Here is a 24,385-nt window from a genome sequence, read left to right as displayed (position 1 = left end):
GTGGTGGAAAGTCCAACTATCATCCTTCCTGCATCTCAGTGGATTATGTCCTATGGTTCAGAACTCTCTGTCTCACTCTGCCACTCCTAATGGCACTTGGGGATCTGCTACCTGAGGCAGCCACTTCACTTTGCCTCATGAATAGCCACCTCTGAATAGAGATGGACAGTCTCTTGTCCCTTTATTGGAGGTGTGGCAATGAATTAAGTCGAATACATAGCTGCTGGCCCTTGTCTTCCAGAACTGCATTTGACTCCAGTGCCTGGCTAGCAGCTTCATGTGCTTCTTGCTTTCAGAATTTCCTTGCAAAGGAAGATTCCAGCAGGGAATCCCTTGACCGTTTGCCCTCCCATTCCAGATACAGTGGTACCTCCAGTTGCTGACGGGATCCATTCCAGATGTCCGGCCGGATCCTGAGGTTTTTGCAACCGGAGAGACTGCTTCCGCGCATGCACGCTCGGCAAAAACCCGGAAATATACTTCTGGGTTTGCCGCTTACGTATCCCGAAGTTTACGTAACCGGAAGGATACGTAAGCGGAGGTACGACTGTGTAGCTATATTGGGTAACACGGAGAGGCTTACATAGTGAGAAAGCTAATCCCATTTCTAACACTCTTGCTGCTGCCAGTGTCTTGTGTGGCACTCATCAAGGAAAGTGCTGGATTGATTTTTCCTCTCCCCTGTTGCATTGATCAAGAACTGATTCTTTAAGCTGACCTCATCTCCTAGCATTTCCTTGTAGTACTAGGCTTCACTTATTCTTGGAAGTGCTGTGCATATTTATTGATTTATAAAAAGTATTTGTAGACTGCCCCACCATATAGAATTCCAAGCTCACCACCAGGCATAACACTGGACCAGATGAAATGTCTGACTTCCTTGTAGTACTGTGTCAGAATTGTGTCTGAGCAATAGGTAGCTTTTGTGGCTATTTCCAAGACAATCTTGCATTATATGGTTGCATTACTATGGATTTGGTTTGAATGTGCCCTTGCATGTGAACATGTAGCAACACTTATGCTTCCTCCTCTGATTCTCTTAGTTTTACTGTAGGCCAAGAGGTTAGAATAACTTTACTAAATCTTACTAGTCAATCGCATTTTCATTAGTAGATTTTATATTCATATGAATTAAAATATTGCTCTGAAGACAAAAGCATTCCTTCATCTTATGATACATGGACGTATTGCAGCAGGAAGAGTCATTTGTTCTCAGAAGAATCATTTGTTCATGTGTGAGAGAAGAAGGGGAATGCCTTGTATTCTTAGAAAGAGCAGCAGCCCATGGTTTGTAAATGCCATGGCACCTTTCTAAATAATAAAAATAGAATAAAATACAGGATCAAAATAAGTAAAAACAACAACAGCAAAACAATACTCCCACAGATACTAATCAGCAAAAAGCCTGGTTGAAGAAGAGTGTTTTTCCTGGCACTTAAAAATATATAATGAAGGGGCCAGGCAAACCTCCCTGGGGAGAGTATTTCACAAATGGGGAGCCACTTCATAGGAGACCTGTTCTTGTGTTGCCACCTCTGGACCTCTCGTGGAGGAGGCGCATGAAGAGGGCCTCAGATGATGAACACAGAGTCTGGGGTTGTTTATATGAAAGCTAATCAATTAAAGCTTTCAGTCATTCAACCATGCAGTATTTTCTGGACAAATGGACTCGTAATACATTCCCCCCCCCCCCCATACTTAAAGTAGTAAAAATATTTTTTATATACAGAAAAAACTTATGCCCATTTTCTCCTGAAAGTAATCAGAAAAACAGATATCCTTCCTCCGTCTCTTCAAAAGTTCTGGAAATGTTGCATTTTGACCTAATTTTCTAAAGGGTTTAGTAATCTTTCAAATCTAGTCTGTCTTGTTCTTCTTAGATTATCCAGTATATTGGGGAGATCTGCAGGTATCTGCTGAACCAACCGGTGCGGGAGGCAGAGAAACACCACCAAGTGCGACTGGCAATAGGAAATGGTTTGAGGCCTACCATATGGGAAGACTTCACCCAACGCTTCCAAATTAAACAGATTGGGGAATTTTATGGGGCTACAGAGTGTAACTGTAGCATTGCTAATTTGGATGGAAAGGTATGTTAAAGGGCTGCCATGGCAATATATATTTGGGAGGCGTCTGTAATTTATTCTTTATTTTGAAATAGTTTTAGGCTGCTTTTTTGGGCTATTCCTGTCCAGACTGGCTTACAGTCATAAAACAACAACAAAGAAATGGTAATATAATATTGGGGGGGGGGGGACCAATCGCCTCAAAAGAATAACTAGGTCAAGATAACATAATTCTATGTAGCCACAGTCTAATTAAAGTCACTCCTAGAAAGCCATTTGAAAGAGAGATTTTCAAGTTTGTGTTAATTTGGCCTGAACAACAATTCTTACTCATGCAGGATGGGAGTGGGCAACATGGCCTAATGTCAAGTGGGGGTCGGGGTGGAGTGCCTGGAGGGAGAGAAGGAAGCTGTGAATAGAAAAATGGAGGGTGGGGAACGCAAGATGGAGGAAGTGGTGGAAGGAGGGGCAGGGAAGGCAAGTGATTAATTCAGATCTCTGGCAAGTGTAATCCATCCCTCTCCTTCCATCCATCCCTCTCCCTCTCCATTGGGAGGAAAGGAAGGAGGAGGGGAAGAGAGGGGGAGGGGTGGTGATTGCTCTGACCTCCCCTGGCCTCAGCCTCAGGCACGGACAGCATGTGGTCCCTGACAATGACCCTCAAGGGAAGGTGGCCCTGGACAGAAAAAAGATCCTGCCCCCTTACGTTGGGGCTGGATAGTGCCTAGCCCACTTGTGGCATAGGCTCACAGAGCCTAATCTTTACAGACCCTTCCATGTGCAAGCTCCATTTCTGAAGAGTGTTAATTGGAAGCAACTCTCTTCCCCACCCAATACACAAACAGCTGCAACTTTTTATGTAGCTCCAACCATCTGCCAGAAGAAACGCAGCCCCATTTTAGCACAGGGCTACATGCAAAGTTGTATCAAGTTGCTGTGAACCATGCAGCAAGATGAATATGCAGTGGTTTAAGTAACCCAAGAAGTGACTGGATTAGTGGGGAAATCCCTTCACACAGCAGGTCATTGCTAGATGTGACAGCAGTTTGTAGACTGACGTCAGAAAGGACAATTCAGAAAGGACATATCAGTAAAATTAGAATTCTATTCTATGATTCTAATTTTACTGATATGGTCTGCTTACCACTGTCAGGACTGGTCGTTGTCCTCTTCCGATCACCACACAAACACTTCTTGTTCTTTTATAACTTTTTATTGTGTATTAACAAACAAACTTTTAAACGCTCCTTATCTTTAACTATTCTTCCTCAGAGTCACTTATTTCAGATACCTTCTGAGCTCTGCTTCTCCATGACCAGCCACCTTCAAAATGGCGAAGGTGCCCTTTCCTTTGCTTTCCTGCTCTTTTTCCTACCCTCCTGGCTAGAGCTGGCTTGTATCTCCCCTCCTCCGAATCTGAGCTAGAACTGAACCCTTGCCTTTCCTGGGAACAGCCGGTCCCTCCCTGTTGTTCCTCTTGCTCTCTTCTGTTAGATTCACTGCTCTCCTCCCCCCCTTGGGGAAAACATTCTCCCTCTGGGAAACTGGAAACTTCTAACTCTTCCCTGACAACCACCAGGTCCAGATTAACAACTTCGCTCTATTAAATCCTCATTGATGTACACTATTACCAGTTTTCAGTTTTCATTTATAGATTGTGGGTGGCGCTGTGGTCTAAACCACTGAGCCTCTTGGGCTTGTTGATCAGAATCCCCGCAATGGGGTGAGTGCCCGTTGCTCGGTCCCAGGTCCTGCCAACCTAGCAGTTCAAAAGCACTCCAAAAAGTGCAAGTAGATAAATAGGTACCATTGTGGCGGGAAGGTAAACGGCGCTTCCATGTGCTGCTCTGGTTTTGCCAGAAGCGACTTAGTCATGCTGGCCAAATGACCTGGAAAAACTGTCTGTGGACAAATGTCAGCTCCCTCTGCCAGTAAAGCGAGATGAGCGCCGCAACCCCAGAGTCGTCTGCGACTGGACTTAACTGTCAGGAGTCCTTGACCTTGACCTTTTTAATGTCACGGTGCATCCCAATTTCTTAAGAGGACTGTTCCTCATTGGGGTTCCTGCCAGCCTAGAACAGGAACCTTAGACTGTTCTATGGAGGGGGTTGGGTGAAGTAGAAGCTTCAGGACTGGGGGAAGGACATTTTGTGAGGCACTAAAGATATTGCTTGAACCTGAACATTTTATTACCATATGTAAAGTGTGTATTATAGCAGTGGAGGTACTGGAAAGGGGAAAAGGAAAAGAGACAATTTTCTTCCTGAAACATTCCTGTATAATGCAAGGAGACTATCAATTTAAAAGCAAACAAACTGGTGGGACATATCTCTCTCTTCCCCACATCCCTAGCAATACCACACTCCAGGATATTTGCTACAGTATAGGGGGGTTGAGCAGGTCCTCCTCCCCTGTTTCCTTTTGTTTGTTTCTGTTCTCCTCAGCTGATCATTCTTCAGGGATCTGTATACACTGGAAGCTCTCTGGCTGTTCCTTGCTGGTTAATCATGGCAAACGACTCAGGGTAGCCTCCATCGTCTTTTAAACTTTGCTTTATCTTTTGTCAGGTTGGTGCCTGTGGCTTCAACAGCCGGATTTTGCCAAATGTGTATCCTATTCGCTTGGTAAAAGTAAATGAGGATACCATGGAATTGATAAGGAAAGAGAACGGACTATGCATCACCTGCCGCCCAGGTAAATGTCACTGTGATTGCCATATGATATTGCTGTGTGTTAGGAGCATCCCTAGCCATCTTCTGACCTGAATGGTGTTACCTCCCAGGGCTGATTGTGGGGAGGATTGTGGGCAGACACTTCTAGGGCAGGGTTGTTCTTTGCTTCACCAGGGAGAGCAAGATGGCCAGAAGCAGAGTAGACATCAAGTGTCAGGTGAAGGAGTCCATGGTCTTGTGAAGGGCTTCACTGCTGCTAATCTAAACATGTTTGTAAGACACACTGAATACCTAAAAGGTGGAAGGGTGGGATATAAATTAGTTGAATAAATAAATATGCAGAGCAAGGGAAGGGAGGGAGGAGCATAGAACCCTGGAACAGAGCAACAGGCTGAAAAGTTAACTGGTGGCAATTGGAAGGGGAAGAAGAAGTTGAAGAGAAATGTAAGAGGATGAAGAGAGAGAAAGAAGAGGGTAGATAAAAAGATAGCCATACAAGAAAGGTAAGCACAGACACACAGTGGGGTAGCAGAACCTGGGACTCTCCAGAAGTTGCTGGCCTACAGCTTTAATCATCCCTGGCCATGCTAGGTGGGGATGATGGGAGTTGGAGTGCAACAACATCTGGAGGGCCATAGCTTAGCTACTCCTGATATAAAGCAGCAGAGTTGAGAGATTCAAATGAATCTTTTAGGACAAGGATTGGCAGCCATCCCAAAAAGTGACAGCCAACTGATGATTGTTTCCATGTACATAACCAACGGTGGTTTGAGGCTGAATTATTTATGGGTGTACTTCTGTTTGTTGTAATTGGTTAACTGGTCTTTATATTGTGAAATATTGATCTGGTTTGGGTGATCAGTTTGTGGCTTAATAAGCCATGATATGCACAAGCTCTGTACACCTGTATGCAACTCCTTTGCAGCTAATTTGTTCTTCCCAGGTTGCTGAACAAATCAAGAAGACAGAGTGAACCGCAGCTACCTGTTACATCTGAACTGGCAAAATATGGTCACTAGCTTCCAGAAAGCCAGAATCTGGAAGTCAACTAGCTTCAGATCCTGTTTGGAAGTTCTTAAGTTTGGGTCCATGGCACTTGTGTATATCCTGGCTTTTAAGTGACAAAAAAATTAAATCTTTATTAATTTTCCACATAGACATATAAACATAAATAACAAATCATACAAAGCAAAAGTGTGTAAGTGTCTGGAGGCGGTTGGAGGATGGATGGCGGCTAATGGATTGAGGTTGAATCCTGACAAGATAGAAGTACAGTGGTGCCCCGCAAGACGAATGCCTCGCAAGACGGAAAACCCGCAAGACGAAAGGGTTTTCTGTTTTGGAGGCGCTTCGCAAGACGAATTTCCCTATGGGCTTGCATCGCAAGACGAAAGCCCATAGGGAAATGCTGGCGGTCGGGAGCAAAGACTTTCGCCCACAGCCGGCCTTCAGAAGAGGACCTCTTCTGAAGGCCGGCGGGGGGCAAAAGTCTTTGCTCCCCCCCGCCTGCCTTCCCCCCCGCCTGCCCCGGGCGATCTTAAAATGCTGGCGGGCGGGAGCGAAGCGTTCACTGCCGACCCCCAGCATTTTAAAATCTCCCCCTGTCCCGGGGAGATTTTAAAATGCTGGGGGTCGGGAGCGAAGTTCGCTGCCGACCCCCAGCATTTAAAAATCTCCCCGGGACAGCAGAGACTTCTCTGCTGTCCCGGGGAGATTTTTAAATGCTGGGGGTCGGCAGCGAACGCTTCGCTCCCGACCCCCAGCATTTTAAAACGCTGTTCCGAAGCGGGGCGGGGGGCGGGAACACCTGCCCCAGCCGCCCCGCTTCGGAACGCTGCTCCGAAGCGGGGCGGGGGGCGGGAACACCTTCTGAAGGCGGGCGGGGGGCGAAAGTCTTTGTCCCCCCTGCCTGCCTTCCCAGGGGCTTTTAAATCGCCCCGGACAGCGGAGAAGTCCTCCGCTGTCCGGGGCGATTTTAAAATGCCGCCCGCCAGCATTTTAAGATCGCCCGGACAGCGGAGAAGTCCTCCGCTGTCCTGGGGTTTTTTAAAATGCTGGGGGTGGGAAGAAAAGCCCTTGTCCCCCCCCCCCAGCCTTCAGAAGAGGTCCGGGGACAGACTGTCCCCGGACCTGGTCTGAAGGCGGTTTCCCTAGGAACGCATTGATTGATTTTCAATGCATTCCTATGGGAAACCGTGCATCGCAAGACGAAAAACTCGCAAGACGAAGAGACTTGCGGAACGAATTAATTTCGTCTTGCGAGGCACCACTGTACTGTTTTGGGGGGACAGGGGGCGGGCGGGTGTGTGGGACTCCCTGGTCCTGAATGGGGTAACTGTGCCCCTGAAGGACCAGGTGCGCAGCCTGGGAGTCATTTTGAACTCACAACTGTCCATGGAGGCGCAGGTCAATTCTGTGTCCAGGACGGCTGTCTACCAGCTCCATCTGGTATGCAGGATGAGACCCTCCCTGCCCGCACACTGTCTCACCAGAGTGGTGCATGCTCTAGTTATCTCCCGCTTGGACTACTGCAATGTGCTGTATGTGGGGCTACCTTTGAAGGTGACTCGGAAACTGTAATTAATCCAGAATGCGGCAGCTAGACTGGTGACTGGGAGTGGCCGCCGTGACCATGGAACATCGGTCCTGAGAGATCTTCGTGGGCTCCCAGTACATTTCCAAGCACAATTCAAAGTTTTGGTGCTGACCTTTAAAGCCCTAAATGACCTCGGTCCAGTATACCTGAAGGAGCGTCTCCACCCCCATCGTTCAGCCCGGACACTGAGATCCAGCGCCGAGGGCCTTCTGGCGGTTCCCTCATTGCGAGAAGTAAGGTTACAGGGAACCAGGCAGAGGGCCTTCTCGGTGGTGGCGCCTGCCCTGTGGAACGCCCTCCCAGCAGATGTCAAGGCAATAAACAACTATTTTACTTTTAAAAGACAACTGTGTCAGGGAAGAGTAAGAGGTAGAAGTTTCCAGTTTCCCAGAGGGAGAAAGTTTTCCCCAAGGGGGGAAGGAGAGCAGTGAATCTAACAGAAGAGAGCAAGAGGAACAAGAGGGAGGGACAGGATGTTCCCAGGAAAGGCAAGGGTTCAGTTCTAGCTCAGATTCGGAGGAGGGGAAATACAAGCCAGCTCTAGCCAGGAGGGTAGGAAAAAGAGTGGGAAAGCGAAGGGAAGGGCGCCTTCGCCATTTTGAGAGTGGCTGGTCACCGAGAAGCAGAGCTCAGAAGGTGTCTGAAATAAGTGACTCTGAGGAACAGTAGTTAAAGATAAGAACCATTTATAAGTTTGTTAATACACAATAAAAAGTTATAAAAGAACATAAAAAGCATTTGTGTGGTGATCTGAAGAGGACAACGACCAGTCCTGACACCCTGTTTAGGGAAGTTTTTAATGTCTGATGCTGTATTGTTTTTAATACTCAGTTGGAAGCCGCCCAGAGTGGCTGGGGAAACCCAACCAGATGGGCGGGGTATAAATAATTTATTTTTATTATTATTATATTTTTAAAAAGCAATACAAGTAAAGAAAAAATAGAAGAAAAGCGGGGAAGAAAAGAAAAAATACACTATATTACAATTAAATAACAGGTTAAAATGTAAAACTTCCAATAATTCTTATTATTCTGCTTATACTGTCTGTATTTTCTTGCACAGATTTATGTTATTTCATTACGTACACACACACACACACACACACACACATATATATATATATATTCCAGTATAATATCTAATACACTTTTTGCTTACAAGTATCAATCTAGTTCTGCAATATCTTATTGCTTGTACAATGCAATTTTAGATATTCTTTGAATATTTTCCATTCTCTGTATACTTTCTGGTTTGACACTCCTCTGATTCTTCCCATCAGTTTTGCTAGTTGCAGGTATGCTATCATAAGAGTCTGCTACTCTGTAATTGTTGGTGGGATTTCATTTTTCCAGTTTCTTGCCACTATTATTCTGGCTGCCGTGATTGCATACATAGACAATGGTCTTATATTTTTTTAAAATTCTATTGGTAGTATACCTAATAGGAAGTTTTCTGGTCCTTTTTAAAATGTAAATTTGAATAGTTTTTAAAGTTCACTACAGTGGTACCTCAGGTTAAGAACTTAATTCGTTCTGGAGGTCCTTTCTTAACCTGAAACTGTTCTTAACCTGAAGCACCACTTTAGCTAATGGGGCTTCCCGCTGCTGCCGCGCCGCTGCTGCGCAATTTCTGTTCTCATCCTGAAGCAAAGTTCTTAACTCAAGGTACTATTTCTGGCTTAGCGGAGTCTGTAACCTGAAGCGTCTGTAACCTGAAGCGTCTGTAACCCGAGGTACCACTGTATAGATGTTATTCCAAAATTCATGGATAACCACAGTTCCACCACATATGAAAATATGACCCTGTCCTTTTTGCATTTCCAGCATGTTGGCGACCTGTCTTTATACATTTTAGGGGTGTGGTGCCATCTGTATTGCATCGTCATAGTGTTTTCCCTAAGGTTGTAGCATTCCGTGAATTTAATATCTGGCCTCCATAATCTTTCCCATTGTTCCATGTAGATATTGTATCCAAGGTCCTGCACCCACCTTACCATTACTACTTTAATTTGTTCCTCTTTTACTTCCCATTCTAATAAATAGTCGTAAATTCGTCGTAAATTTGTGATATGTTTTTTCCTTTATTGTGGGTTAACGCTTTTTCGAATTTGAATGTTTCTTTTACAAGACCTTCTTTCTTATCTATATACAGTCTTTGATTTAACTGAAAATATTGGAGCCAGTCTGACAGGTGGTTTTTGATTTCATCATATTTCTTCAAAGTTGGCTCATCTTTATCCACATCTAGTAATAATCGGGACATGGGCCACTCTCCTTTCATATTCCTCCTTTTAACTGCTATGGCTTCTGCGGGTGAGGTCTTAAGGGACAAATTGGCTGTCCCAATAGGGCCATTGTTCCTAATCATTAGATCTGAGTCCTTGCTAATTTGCTTTTGCTCTTTGTCATAGTCAAACCTGCAGTTAGTATGACTTCAAGAGCAGATTGGAGATTTTGTGGCACCTTAGATAACTAGGGCCCATGTACTTATTGTGTAGTGATCTGAAATGCAAATGCAGGCTTCCTCAAGGGAACTGAATTGCTACCTCATGAACATGTAAACTGGGCCTCTCTGTCTGACTGCATTGCTACTTTCCCATGTACTACTGACCCATCTTAACTAAATGTGAATTAAAGACATATTTTGCCAGCAGCATCTGTGTGAGGAACGTGTGCTGTCCTGAACTGATGTAGATTAACAGGACAACTCAATGTATGGTCCTATATTTGAAGCTAACCATGGAGCTGAACCACATGTGATTGTCACTTATGAAGAACAATTGTCTTTTTTCCCTTTTCTTGGCCATCCTCCCTTCCCCAGTTGTTCACTCCCTGGCACCAAAGTTGATGTATGCAGCTAGGTGAACCGGTTCTCTCTCTCTCTTGTGCTTCTCTTTAATGGTATCATAATGTTGCATGATGGTATCACTCTGCAGCATGCATGAATTTTGTCAGGCAAAAATACTGTGAGATGAAAGTGCACAAAATGGTGTAATGGTTAGAGTGTTAGACTATGACCTGGGAGACCAGGGTTTAAATCCCAACTCACTGGGTACCCTTGGGCCAGTCACCATCTCTTAGCCTAGCACACCTCACAGGGTTGTTGTGAGGATGAACTAGGGACGAGGAGAACCATGTACATCCCCTTGAGCTCCTTGGAGGAAAAGGTGGCATATAAATGTAATAAATAAATAATAAAATAGTTGGAATATCTGTAGAACAGACCTCCACAGGCTGCAGTCTTTTACACACCTAACCTGGGAGTAGAGACCCACTAACTTCATACATGAGTAAGACTGGGCTACATGTCTCATTGGATGTCTGGTTTTATAGGGCTGTGAACAAATCAGTCTACTTTTCTTGGGATGTTGTGGCAGAAACATGGAAACTTCAGATGCAAACAAATTCTATCCAGCTGCATTTCTAGTGGTTACTTTGGAATAATCTTTGCAGAAGTATCTTGATTTCCATTTTTTCCATCTGGAATTATTATTTTCAGGAGAACCAGGACTACTTGTGGGTCGAATAAACCAGGAGGATCCTTTGCGTAGGTTTGATGGCTATGTCAATGAGAATGCGACCAACAAGAAGATTGCTTACAATGTCTTCCAGAAAGGGGACCAGGCTTACCTTTCAGGTACTCTTCAGGTCATCATCTTGTTCTTTGGTGGCTAGGGATATTTACAGTTGTGGCCTAGAAGATTGATCTTGCTCAGACTAAACACAGCAAACCCTGCCCTCAGTTACTCTACCTCTAAGGACAGGTTCAAATATTTGATATTTTTTTCCTTGGGAGCAGCCCTGTACTGGCAGTTGAGTGGAGGAAGGAACATCTGACTGAATTTCTATAGTTAAAAATGCCATGGGTTCCCAGTAGTGACTCATGCAAGTCAGTGCCACTGCTCTCATGTGACTTGGCTTTAGGAAGCAGCACTTCCTAAGCATGGATGTGCGAAGTCAGACTGCTCTGTGTATCACATTTATCTAAAAGATGTGTACCCTGCCTTTCTGTTAACCAGAATTGAGAAGACGGCTTAACTATAGTATAACCTGGAAGTACAATATAAGCTTAGACAAGAAAAGAAAAAAAGACGTAAATAATCAGGGGTGGGGGGTGGACGCCTATGTGCTGCCTTCATTGCCTTTTCTATGTCTTTGTTTCAATAGAGCACTGCTCCATGTGCAGGGGATTTCAAGTGGTTATGGTTCTTGTCCTCCTAAGCCTTCTGGTTTGATTTTGTTACCTATTGTGATGGAATAGTTTTACCATAGGGAATTATTCATTCTTGCCCAGCCTCTGAGCCTTTATCTGCTTGTTTGGCTCTTGAGTCATTCCATTAGCGGCTGGAGAGCAACAACGTCACTTTATCATCAGATGTCATCAGATGTCAAAGCGATAAACAACTACCTGACATTCAGAAGACATCTTAAGGCAGCCCTGTTCAGGGAAGTTTTTAATGTGTGATTTTACTGTATTTTTGGTTTCTGTGGAAGCCGCCCAGAGTGGCTGGGGAAACCCAGCCAGATGGGCGGGGTACAAATAATAAATTATTATTATTATTATAAATTATTATATTTATTTTGGTCTTCTGTTACTGGATCCCCAATTGTAGAGGCAGAGACAACTACGTTCATCAATAATTAGCCAATCACAATTATTTTTAGCCTGTCTTGCAGGATACAAATCCTTCCAAGGCAATTTACCAGAAAAATAATTATTTAAAACTACAATTAAGAAAGTCAACATAGAAAAGCATCAGGATCGTTCTCACAGTGGTAGGCCAGGTCTGCATTGATGAGAAATGTGTCCTCCAGATGTTGGGATCCCAACTCCCATCAGCCTGGCCAGCTTGGCCAGTTGTCAAGAAGGATGGGAGCTGCAGTCCAACGATAACTGAAAGGCTGCATATTTCTCATCCCTGCTGCAGAGAAAGGGAACAGCCACCTGGAACAGGGGCAGGCATGTGATGTTCTTGCCTCCTTCCCTTGCTGTTGTGGGATCCTTCCTCCAGGGCAGTAGGTAGTAGATACCCAGTGATCCCCAAAAGCAGGCAATTCTGCTGTTTGTTTGGGTATTGAGTGTGGTTTCTTTAATTTCAGGAGATGTACTAGTGATGGATGAACTTGGCTACATGTATTTCAAAGACCGGAGTGGGGACACGTTCCGTTGGCGTGGGGAGAATGTCTCTACCACAGAGGTTGAAGGAATCCTGAGCCACATCCTCAGCAAGACAGATGTTGCTGTTTATGGAGTTGAAGTGCCAGGTAAACGGAACAATGCAATTGCAGGGAATGCAATTTGGACCAGCGAGTAGGCATTATTATTATTATTATTATTATTATTATTATTATTCTTTTATTTATACCCCACCCATCTGGCTGTTTAGTTTCCCAGAATAGTTAGAAATCAGTATTTGCTTTTGGGATTGGGGTCCTGCAAGCAAGCTGATGAGAAAGGAGAGTAAATCATACAGAAATAGGATTCACCTAGCAGAGATAACATTCACCACTAGAGAGGAAGTAAATACAAATGAGCAATCAGAGTGTAATCCTCTAAAAACATCATCAGAATGTCTTTAGTGCAGTGCTTTTCAACCAGTCTGCCGTGGCATCCTAGGGTGCCTTGAATGGTGGTCGGGTGCCTTGGGCAACACTGGCCTCTGGCCCTCTTTCCTTCCCTCCCTCCTCTGATACCCTCTTGCATCTCTGGCTCCCAAAGGCTTGCACAGCTGTTTGTTACAAGCTCTGCAGGCAAATGATGCCTCTGGGGCTGGTCAGGGAGTGCTGGTTGCCAGAAGCTGAGGCGGCATCGGAGTAAGCAAGCAAGTGGGTGAGGGAGCCCAGCCAGCCAGCCAGCCCTTGCTGTTGGGAATGGAGAGACAGGTCCCAGGCCCCTGTGGGGCAGTGTGAGGAGACTTTTGAAACTGACAACAGAGATATCTGTTGAAAAGGACAATCTACAGTGACCATTAAAATAATGTGATGACAAAGGTCTTCCTCTAGTTAAAGGAGAGGAAGGCATATAGACTGGGCTTATTTCCTTCTGCCAAAGGACTCTTGGTCACTGTTAGTGGCATAGCCCAGATTTTTGGCATGGATTGTTGGAGCAGAACAAAACATCCTTTATGCGGAGTCACTGAATAATAGCTGGTGACTGAAATGAAAGGAGCAGAGTGAAGAGTTAATGTGAGCAAGAGGGCAGAAATTGTCTTTTGATTCAGAAAGTCTACTGTCCTTTCAATTATCTACACTAGTAGCCAATATTGTGGAAACGTTTTGGAGAAAGTGTATTTCCGAGGTTTATTGGCTCTAACGCTACTTGTTTTTGGAGTAATAGAAAGATAATTTAATGAAGAATGGAATGCCACAACGTGTGTTCAGTTATCTGTATTCTATCAAAGGTTATGGCCAAATAACCAGAAAAAGGAGTGTTTAGAGGGCCAATTAGGTGTTACCTTGGCTCATAACACCACTTTTTCTTTGAGTAAAACCATAAAATTATATATCAATGGAAAGATAATTTAATGAAGAATGGAATGCAATAACTTTTATGGAGGATTATTTATTACAACATAAATAAGGAGGACATTTGTCAGTGTGTTATGTGATTGCTATCAAGTTGGTTGGGGTTTTTTTTTTTTGTTCTTTCATTTAGTGAGCTTGTAAAACGTAAAAAAATTAAAGAAATGGTGCAAAGTTGACTGATCACCCAGGAAGTGATGTAAAATAGTATCATTAAGTGAACAAGGTTACAGTTATGAAGAAATTAGAAGAAAAATTGGTAGAAACTTACCCAAAGGGGCATTTCTATATTTTTGAAGAGGTATAAGGAGGCTCATTCACTACAAAATCAAACTGGTAAAGGCAGGAAAAGGTGCACAACAGCAAGTGACGGTGGAAGAATTGAGAGACTGTGCCTAAATGACAGAAGAAAATCATCTGGGTGTATACAAGATGACATGGCACAATATAATGTGAAGTTGAGTGCAAGGACTGTTCGGCGCAGACTGCAGGAATATGGTCTAAATGCTAGAATTCCAAGGAAAAAGCCATTGTTATCTCTTAAAGAAAGGTTGAAAAGATTAAACGGGGCTAAAACCCATGTTAACTGGACAGCGGAACAAGGGACTATCTCCTTGCTTGATAGTGATGGCATGAAATACGTGAAGAGGAAAATCGGAGAAGATTTACATCCCACTTGTATTACTCCTACCGTGAAACACCCAGTTAGTGTTACGACCTGGGGTTGTATGACAGCAAAATGTGTGGGCAGAATTTGCATCATTAATGGGAATGTAAATGCCCAAAAATGCATAGCCCAGACCAAAACCCAATCAAAAATCTATGGAGAAAGTTGTTAGTCAGAAGCAACCCAGCAATAAAACCCAAATAAAAGAGGCAATAATTCAATCTTGGTTTCACATTATTATAGCTGCAGAACTAAAAAACTTGGTTCACTCCATGGGAAGGCTAAAGGTTGCCCAACTAAGTATTAACTGACATGGGGAGAATTTTTGTATATTAATTTTTTTCTATGTGTTTCATGTTCTTTTCTTTATGACTGCTGTTGTAATAAATAATCCTTCATAAAAGTTATTGCATTCCATTCTTCATTAGATTATCTTTCCATTAATATATAATTTTATGGTACAGTGGTACCTCAGGTTAAGAACTTAATTTGTTCCGGGGGTTCGTTCTTAACCTGAAACTATTCTTAACCTGAGGTACCACTTTAGCTAATTGGGCCTTCTGCTGCTGTGCAATTTCTGTTCTCATCCTGAAGCAAAGTTCTTAACCCGAGGTACTATTTCTGGGTTAGCGGAGTCTGTAACCTGAAGCGTCTGTAATCTGAAGTGTCTGTAACCCAAGGTACCACTGTATTACTAAAATAAAAAAGGTGTTATGAGCCATCATTGCCAAAACAAGATGACACATGATTGGCCCTCTAAACACTCCTTTTTCTGGTTATTTGTCTATAACTTTTGATAGAATACAGATAACTGAACAAGCTTCATTGCATTACATTCTTCATTAAATTATCTTTCCATTGATATATAATTTTGTGGTATTACTCCAAAAACAAGTGGTGTTATGAGCCATCAAACCTTGGAAATACACTTTCTCCAAAAGGTTTCCACAATTTTGGCTACTAGTGTAGTTTATTATATTGTTTCCTCCACTGACTCCAAAATGGCTCGCAGCAATTAAAATTCACTATACAATGTTGATGCAGGGCAGAAAGCTGTACATAATTAAAAATGAGATATGAGCCCTGCCTTTGGATCTTCAAACTAAAAAACTAGAGGTTAAATGAGGGAAGGGGGGAAGATGAGATTGACGCTGCCGGAACAATTTGGTGAGTTGGAATTGGCATTTTCCTCTGGTGTTCCTTTTGTTCATAGGGAGGGGAGCAGCTAGCAACAACTCCCTCTCCAGAGACAGAGGCTAGAGCAGGCATGGCCAAACTTGGCCCCCCAGCTGTTTTGGGACTACAACTCCCATCATCCCTAGCTAACAGGACCAGCGGTCAGGGATGATGGGAATTGTAGTCCCAAAACAGCTGGAGGGCCAAGTCTGGCCATGCCTGCGCTAGAGTGACATTCCTGGTGCAGTCACAGGGCAAGTAACAGTTCTTTCCTGTGGGAAGGCAGCAGGCAACCTCTCTGGCTAGGCTGTTTTTTTATCCTTTGCTGTGAAGTTATTTGTGGGAGGGAGGAGTGAAACCTGATTTGAATTCCAGCTGTGGATTTTGCTAGGTTGGATCTAATTGCTCCTTTGCGGTGTAAGATTGTGTCCCTTCCTGTGTTTTTGTTTTGATTTCAGGAGTAGAAGGCAAGGCAGGAATGGCAGCCATTGCTGATCCTGAAGCCAAGTTAAACCCTAACGTGCTGTACCTAGAGATGCAGAAAGTACTGCCCCCTTATGCACGACCCATCTTCCTCCGGCTCTTGCCCCAGGTTGACACTACAGGTAATGGCACATTTGCAGCAAGATCCTCTCTTGGCACCCGGCCCAGGTTGCCTGTTTGCTGTCAGACTCTATGCTGGAATATTTGGTCTCGGTATAGAATCATAGAATCATAGAATCATAGAGTTGGAAGAGACCACAAGGGCCATCGAGTCCAACCCCCTGCCAAGCAGGAAACACCATCAGAGCACTCCTGACATATGATTGTCAAACCTCTGCTTAAAGACCTCCAAAGAAGGAGACTCCACCACACTCCTTGGCAGCAAATTCCACTGTCGAACAGCTCTTACTGTCAGGAAGCTCTTCCCAATGTTTAGGTGGAATCTTCTTTCTTGTAGTTTGGATCCATTGCTCCGTGTCCACTTCTCTGGAGCAGCAGAAAACAACCTTTCTCCCTCCTCTATGTGACATCCTTTTATATATTTGAACATGGCTATCATATCACCCCTTAACCTCCTCTTCTCCAGGCTAAACATGCCCAGCTCCCTTAGCCGTTCCTCATAAGGCATCATTTCCAGGCCTTTGACCATTTTGGTTGCCCTCCTCTGGACACGTTCCAGTTTGTCAGTGTCCTTCTTGAACTGTGGTGCCCAGAACTGGACACAGTACTCCAGGTGAGGTCTGACCAGAGCAGAATACAGTGGCACTATTACTTCCCTTGATCTAGATGCTATACTCCTATTGATGCAGCCCAGAATTGCATTGGCTTTTTTAGCTGCCGCGTCACACTGTTGGCTCATGTCAAGTTTGTGGTCAACCAAGACTCCTAGATCCTTTTCACATGTACTGCTCTCAAGCCAGGTGTCACCCATCTTGTATTTGTGCCTCTCATTTTTTTTGCCCAAGTGCAATACTTTACATTTCTCCCTGTTAAAATTCATCTTGTTTGTTTTGGCCCAGTTCTCTAATCTGTCAAGGTTGTTTTGAAGTGTGATCCTGTCCTCTGGGGTGTTAGCCACCCCTCCCAGTTTGGTGTCATCTGCAAATTTGATCAGGTCGGGCATTGTTTTCTTTATCGGAGAAGACTGAGGCAAAGAAGGCATTGAGGAGTTCAGCCCTTTCTGTGTCCCGTTTGCATTTCACCATCTTCTCCTCTGAGTGACCCCACTGTTTCTTTGTTCTTCCTTTTGCTACGAACATACCCATAAAAGCCTTTTTTGTTGCTTTTAACCTCTCTAGCAAGCCTGAGTTCATTCTGTGCTTTAGCTTTTCTGACTTTGTGTCAGAAAAACAAATGCTGGCTATTTGTTTGAATTCCGCTTTGGTGGTTTCCCCCCTTTTCCATTTTTTGTACACATCCTTTTTTAATCTTAACTCAGTTAAAAGTTCTTTAGATAGCCACCCTGGCTTCTTTAGGCAGCTTCCATGTTTCCGTCTCATTGGTATTGCCTGAAGTTGTGCTTTTAATATCTCCCTTTTAACAAACTCCCAGCCATCATGAACTCCCTTTCCTTTTAGTATTACTGTCCATGGGATCTCACCCAGCACTTCCCTAAGTTTTATGAAGTCGGCTTTCTTAAAGTCAAGAAATTGAGTCCTAGTATGCTTGGCTGCTCCTTTCCGCTGTATAGTAAACTTCAGAAGAGCATGATCACTAATGATCCTTCCACTTCTACCCCACTAACCAGGTCATCAACATTGGTTAGGACCAGATCTAAAATGGCTGTTCCTCTTGTTGCTTCTCCCACTTTATATCAACCTAGTCACTTGATCCTTACTTCCATTTCTCTGAGTAGGGTGAAGCAAAGTGGGAATTGCTTCTTCTCTAAAGGTTCTGGAAGCAGATTGATTTGTTTTATAAGAACATCCTGGCGGTAAATTAACTCACTATGGGCATTCTCTCTCTCCTACCATTAGCCCTGTGTGGTTTGTACAGCTGCTTGAGATTGCTGAACTCCTGACCATCAAGCATGGTAACTGTTGATGCTGATATCTTCCAAAAAGTTGAGAATGGTTGTGGAAATTGACCCACAAGCACATAAAACTCACTCACATTCTCTTCATGAAGCAGCTGAGCTAACCCCAGAGAATTCTCTCTTCTTTTTTTGGAGAGCAGCAGGATGTGTTCTAAGCAGGTTTCTTCAAACAGCTCAGATTAACAAGTAGGCTGTTGGTCAAGTTTGTTGCTAAAGAATTCATTGTCTGCACCCACAAAGAAACTGCCTGTTTGCTTCAGCATCTTGGCATTCTTGCTTACACTCCCTTATGTTGGAATTAAGAGCCTTTTTACAATTGGCACAGGCTTCAAAATATCCTGTTTTTGCTTTGAAGAAGTGAGAAACTCTGCCTCTTTTAGCAAACTGAGCTGCGGCCAGATTTAAATGACAGGAACAAAACCAGCATTTGATGCAGATTGCGTAATGGAGAACTAAATGTATCAAGTGGTAACTATCATTATGTGAAAGAGTTTCTGCTTGATCTTTCACAACTAAATAGTAACTATTAACTGGGCATAGCAGGCTGGAAGATTTGTGGCTTTCTGTTTGAAATATTTAAGACTGACCTCATTAACTTACATTTATTGACACCAGATTTCACCCATGGACTTCTGCTCCGCTGCCTTTGCTTCAATATACTGGCAACAGACAGTTTATCCACCTTGCCAGAAGGTGAAAGGGTGACCTTCTCTGTAACTTGGAGGAAGAGCTGGACATAAAGGGAATTTGTAACCTAGAAGTGAGACAGAATTAATAGCTGTAACTTAGATGAATCATTTCAGATTGCAGATAACTAGCAAAATACCTGCCATGATGCATGGAAGGGCACCCTGAGAGTGTAACAGAATAATTCTTCTAAGGCAGCTTACATATTTAAAATAAGAATGCATCAGCTGTAATAGAAATCCCCAAAGAACAATGTGAATAACAAGTACAATAAAGCATTGTTGATATTGGATCAAGAGACAATGGAGTGTTCCTCCAGGGGTAAAGTCAAACTGCCAGAGAATCATAGTGCCTGCTGTGGCTGCAAAGACATTGACTCATAACAGTTGCCTCCTACGTTATTTTGGAAACTTTCTGGGGCACAAGTATGGAGGTCCTGGGCTCCATCCCCCTCTCAGCCTGGCTGATGTGGTCCAAAGGAAAGCAGAGCAATATATTTGGCACCAGCTTGACTGTAGGAGTTGCCTGAAGGAGGTGTACAAGAAGCCATCTTAGGGACTCTGGATTTGTGTAGGGTTTACTCCTTAGCCTACTCTTCTCCTAAATATGTCCCACAAGGCAGCAGATCTGATTTCCCCCCTCAGTTTTTCAGACCCATCAGCTACCCTCACCTGATTTAGCCGGCCAGTCGAAGCCAGTGTGTTCGCTGTTGCCTGCTGACAGCTTCTAGGAGTTACAGGTGAGAGCTGAGTGCAGGGTGGGGACCCAAGGGGAATAAACTACCCCAGAAGGAGTACAATGTGTTCCCCACCAGAGCTTTCACTCTCCCCTAAACCTCCATATATCCCACAATAAAACATAGTTAATAAAAGCATTGGTAAAAACATCCCCACAGCTTATTTTTTTTGAGCTTCTGAGTGTCAACTAAAAAGGAGTCTAGAAATGTGGGGCCACCACAGAAAAAAGCCTCTTTCTTTCTTTTGCTCATCCATCTTTTTGTAAGTCTGGCTAGAGTCTGCTGCCTTATCTGAGTTGTAGTGTTTCCAGGCAGAGGTTTATGGTGAAATAGGTGCCTATAGTGCTATTTTTCATACCATCCACATGATGTTGCCATTATCAAAATGCCAGCCCATACTGTTTTAACATTTAATCCAGATAATAATAATAATAATAATAATAATAATAATAATAATAATTTATTATTTGTACCCCGCCCGTCTGGCTGGGTTTCCCCAGCCACTCTGGGCGGCTTCCACAGAAACCAAAAATACACATTAAAAACTTCCCTTAAGATGTCCTTCTGAATGTCAGGTAGTTGTTTATCACTTTGACATCTAATGGGAGGGCGTTCCACAGGGCAGGCGCCACTACTGAAAAGGCCCTCTGCCTGGTTTCCTGTAGCTTTGCTTCTCGCAATGAGGGAACCGCCAGAAGGCCCTCGGCGCTGGACCTCAGCGTCCGGGCAGAACGATGGAGGTGGAGACGCTCCATCAGGTATACTGGGCCGAGGCCGTTTAGGGCTTTAAAGGTCAACACCAACACTTTGAATTGTGCTTGGAAACGTACTGGGAGCCAATGTAGGTCTTTCAAGACCGGTGTTATGTCATCTCGGCGGCCGCCCCCAGGCACCAGTCTAGCTGCCGCATTCTGGATTAGTTGTAGTTTCCGGGTCACCTTCAAAGGTAGCTCCACGTACAGCGCATTGCAGTAGTCCAAGCGGGAGATAACTAGAGCTTGCACCACTCTGGCGAGACAGTCCGCGGGCAGGTAGGGTCTCAGCCTGCGTACCAGGTGGAGTTGGTAGACAGCTGCCCTGGATACAGAATTGACCTGCGCCTCCATGGACAGCTGTGAGTCCAAAATGACTCCCAGGCTGCTCACCTGACCCTTCAGGGGCACAGTTACCCCATTCAGGACCAGGGAGTCCTCCACACCTGTCCCCCCCAAAACAGTACTTCTGTCTTGTCAGGATTCAACCTCAATCCATTAGCCGCCATCCATCCTCCAACCGCCTCCAGGCACTCACACAGGACCTTCACTGACTTCACTGGTTCTGATTTGAAAGGGAGGTAGAGCTGGGTATCATCTGCATATTGATGGACACCCAGTCCAAACCCCCTGATGATCTCTCCCAGCGGCTTCATATAGATGTTAAAAAGCATGGGGGAGAGGACGGAACCTTGAGGCACCCCACAAGTGAGGGCCCAGGGGTCTGAACACTCATCCCCCCCCCACTTTCTGAACACGGCCCAGGAAAAAGGAACGAAACCACTGTATAACCGTGCCCCCAGCTCCCAGCCCCTCTAGACGGTCCAGAAGGATGTTATGGTCGATTGTATCAAAGGCCGCTGAGAGATCTAGCAGAACTAGGAAACAGCTCTCACCTTTGTCGCTAGCTCGCCGGAGATCATCAACCAGCGCGACCAAGGCAGTTTCAGTCCCATGATGAGGCCTGAATCCCAGTTGGAAGGGATCCAAATGGTCCACATCCTCCAGGCGTGCCTGGAGTTGTTCAGCAACCACTTGCTCAGTCACCTTGCCCAAGAATGGAAGATTTGAGACTGGGCGATAGTTGGCCATACTGGCCGGGTCTAAAGATGTTTTTTTAAGAAGCGGTTTATTGACCGCCTCTTTCAGCGGATCTGGGAATGTTCCCTCACAGAGGGAAGCATTCACCACCCCGCAGAGCCCATCACCCAGCCCTTCCCAGCTTGCTTTTATTAGCCAGGATGGGCAAGGATCAAGGAGACAGGTGGTTGGTTTCACGCGTCCAAGCAGCCTGTCCACATCCTCGGGGATAACGGATTGAAATTGATTCCACGCAAATTGACCAGACAGGGCTCTAGCACTCTCCTGCCCCAGCCCTGCTCCCGCGGTGGTGTCTAGCTCCTTCCGAATATGAGTGATTTTTATCTGCAAAAAACACTGCAGGAGTCCTTACCAGGCCCCTTGGCAAAGGTGGTTCCGTTAAATTGCGGACCACCTGAGTCTCCTGCTACTATTTTCTGCAGATGCAATAGAGGCGGTGAAGAAAGTCTTCTTCACCGTCGCTATCGCCACTTGGTAGGCTCGACATTGAGCTCTAACCTGTGTCCGGTCAGATTCGGAATGAGTTTTCTGCCACCGGCGCTCTAGCCGTCTCAGCGATTGTTTCATCACCCTCAGCTCCGAAGAAAACCACGGGGCTGTCCGGGCTCCATGCAATCGGAGAAGGTGCTTCGGAGCCAGACAGTCTATAGCCCTGGTTAACTCCGCATTCCAGCGGACCACCAGGGAATTAGCTGTAAGGCCATCAACATGGGATAAAGCATCCCCTACCACTCTCTGGAAACCATTTGGATCCATTAAGTGGCGGGGGCAGACCATCCGAATTGGTCCCACCTCCCTGCAGAAGGGAAGGGTTGCGGAGAAGTCCAGTTGCACCAGGAAATGATCTGACCATGGTACTTCTTTTGTTTCACTTTTACGTAGTGCCAGATCACCCACGTCACTAGAGGTGAACACCAGGTCTAAGGCATGTCCATGACTATGAGTTGGGCCAAACGTATTCAGGGACAGCCCCATGAAGGCCATGCTTTCCACGAAGTCCCAAGCGGCCCCTTGTAAGGTCGTGGTCGGCATGGATGTTAAAATCCCCTAGGACAACCAAACTAGGTGTTTCCAGGAGAACATCCGCCACAACCTGAAGCAGCTCGGACAAGGAATCCTTGGTGCAGCGGGGAGGTCGGCACACCAAAAGGAATCCTGTACTGCCCCTATTGCCCAACTTCCAGAACATGCACTCAGAGAACTGGGTCTTCCCAGTAGGACGCCTGATGCAAGCTAATGAGTTCCTAAAAATCACTGCAACCCCCCCTCCCCGCCCACATGACCTGGGTTGCTGTGCGTAAGAGAAACCTGGTGGGCAAGCAGCGGCAAGGAGAGGCCCATCTGCTTCATCCAACCAGGTCTCTGTCACACATGCCAGGTCAAATCCTCCATCCACAATCAGGTCGTGGATGGCAGTGGTTTTATTCATCATTGACCTGGCATTACACAGCAACACCTTCAGGTTGTGTGGGTTTCACCTGTTGATTCCAGTATCCATCTGGACAAGGCCAGACCCGGAGGCAGGGATAGTCTTCAAACAACGACTAAACCTGCCTCCTTGGTAATGACATGGTCTGGTCTTAGCATAACTCCTCCTCCTGCCCATGATCACCGAGATCGGATGTCCCAGTGCCTCCCCCCCTGTGGAACTTGTCCCAGCCATTGTGTTGGCTGGGGCCCCACTCCCAGGCAGCCCTGATCCTGCCCCTTAAAAACAAAACACAAACTATACACAGCCAATAAAACAACAATAAACAAAAACAGAACAATTATACTAAAATTAATCCCCAACCAAATATCCATCCCACCCACCCACCCCCAAGAAAGCAAAAAAGGGAAAAAAAGAAATAAAAATGTAAAATGCCACCGAGTGTTTGAGGACATTTTAAAACACATAAACCACTTGGAATAGGGAAGCAATAGCAGAACAACTTCCCGCACTTCCCCAAAAGTTTGTTCCAAATAAGGGCCTGGGCCACGCGCCCTGGGCCAGTTGGAGCAGGCCCTGCAGTCCTCATCACAGCCAGATGTTCTCTTACTACAGAAAGCCCATTAAGTAAAATAATCTGTCAGCCTGTACCCACTGGTATGGAAGCTGGTGAGCTCTCTCTCTCTCTCTCTGTGTGTGTGTCTGTGTCTATGTCTATGTGCTTTGGTCATGGTCTCTATTGCCACACCCCTCTTTCTTTTTGTTCCTCTTCTGAGCAAAACCTAGCCCCAGAGCTTTTCAAAATTTGTGTCGTGACACATTAGTGTGTCAGCTGTAGTGTGTAGGTGTGTCGCACAAACGTTCCCTGTGTTCCTCCTGGGGCTAGAAAGGTGTTAGTTTAACCTCCGGTTTGCTAGTAAAACTGAATTACTGTGTCACAAAATGATGCCTGTCTAAAAGGTGTGCCACCAACATGAAAAGTTTGGAAAGCTCTGACATAGTCATTGGCTTTGGCAGCTCAACCAATATGCCTCTGCCCGTTTCTACCAATAGCCACATGCTGGCAGCAAATGCTGAAATTCCAATATGGTTCAAAGGAACTTTTCTCTCAACATCTCAACACATGTAGGGGATTAACTTGGAGACTGTAATTACAATACATAGATTAGCATTTTTATTTCTATCTTTTTTCAGACTCTAGGTATTGCTAAATATCAACCTTGTGCAAGATATCCGTATTAAAACAAAACCCAAATGCAAATGAATGATGTACTCAGCCACACACACACAACCCCAAGCATAACCTTCCATTTTGAAGCAGGGGACACTGGTGGCGCTGTGGTCTGAATCACTGAGCCTCTTGGGCTTGCCAGTTGGAAAGTCAGTGGTTTGAATCCGCATGATGGGGTGAGCTCCCGTTGCTCTGTCCCAGATCTTGCCAACCTAGCAGTTTGAAAGCATGCC

General features: G+C 45.0%; 1 protein-coding gene across 4 annotated transcripts in view; it reads left to right on the top strand.

The window, feature by feature from the left end:
• SLC27A1 (solute carrier family 27 member 1) overlaps window positions 1–24,385 on the top strand; it is a 46,405-nt gene that overhangs the window by 19,175 nt on the left and 2,845 nt on the right. For 3 of the 4 annotated variants that reach the window (XM_080996120.1, XM_080996121.1, XM_080996119.1), the window contains exons 8-12: window positions 1,881–2,090; window positions 4,634–4,760; window positions 10,833–10,970; window positions 12,434–12,598; window positions 16,157–16,303. In XM_080996120.1, the coding sequence (XP_080852246.1) occupies window positions 1,881–2,090; window positions 4,634–4,760; window positions 10,833–10,970; window positions 12,434–12,598; window positions 16,157–16,303 (787 nt within the window). The remainder of the gene's footprint in view (window positions 1–1,880; window positions 2,091–4,633; window positions 4,761–10,832; window positions 10,971–12,433; window positions 12,599–16,156; window positions 16,304–24,385) is intronic. The other variant, XM_080996122.1, reaches the window with a different exon arrangement.

The sequence above is a fragment of the Podarcis pityusensis genome (genome assembly GCF_964106645.2).
Source record: "Podarcis pityusensis genome assembly, chromosome: 2".
NCBI lineage: Eukaryota > Metazoa > Chordata > Lepidosauria > Squamata > Lacertidae > Podarcis > Podarcis pityusensis.
The sequence above is the reverse complement of the archived record's forward strand: the minus strand, read 5'-3'. Positions and strand labels throughout refer to the sequence as shown.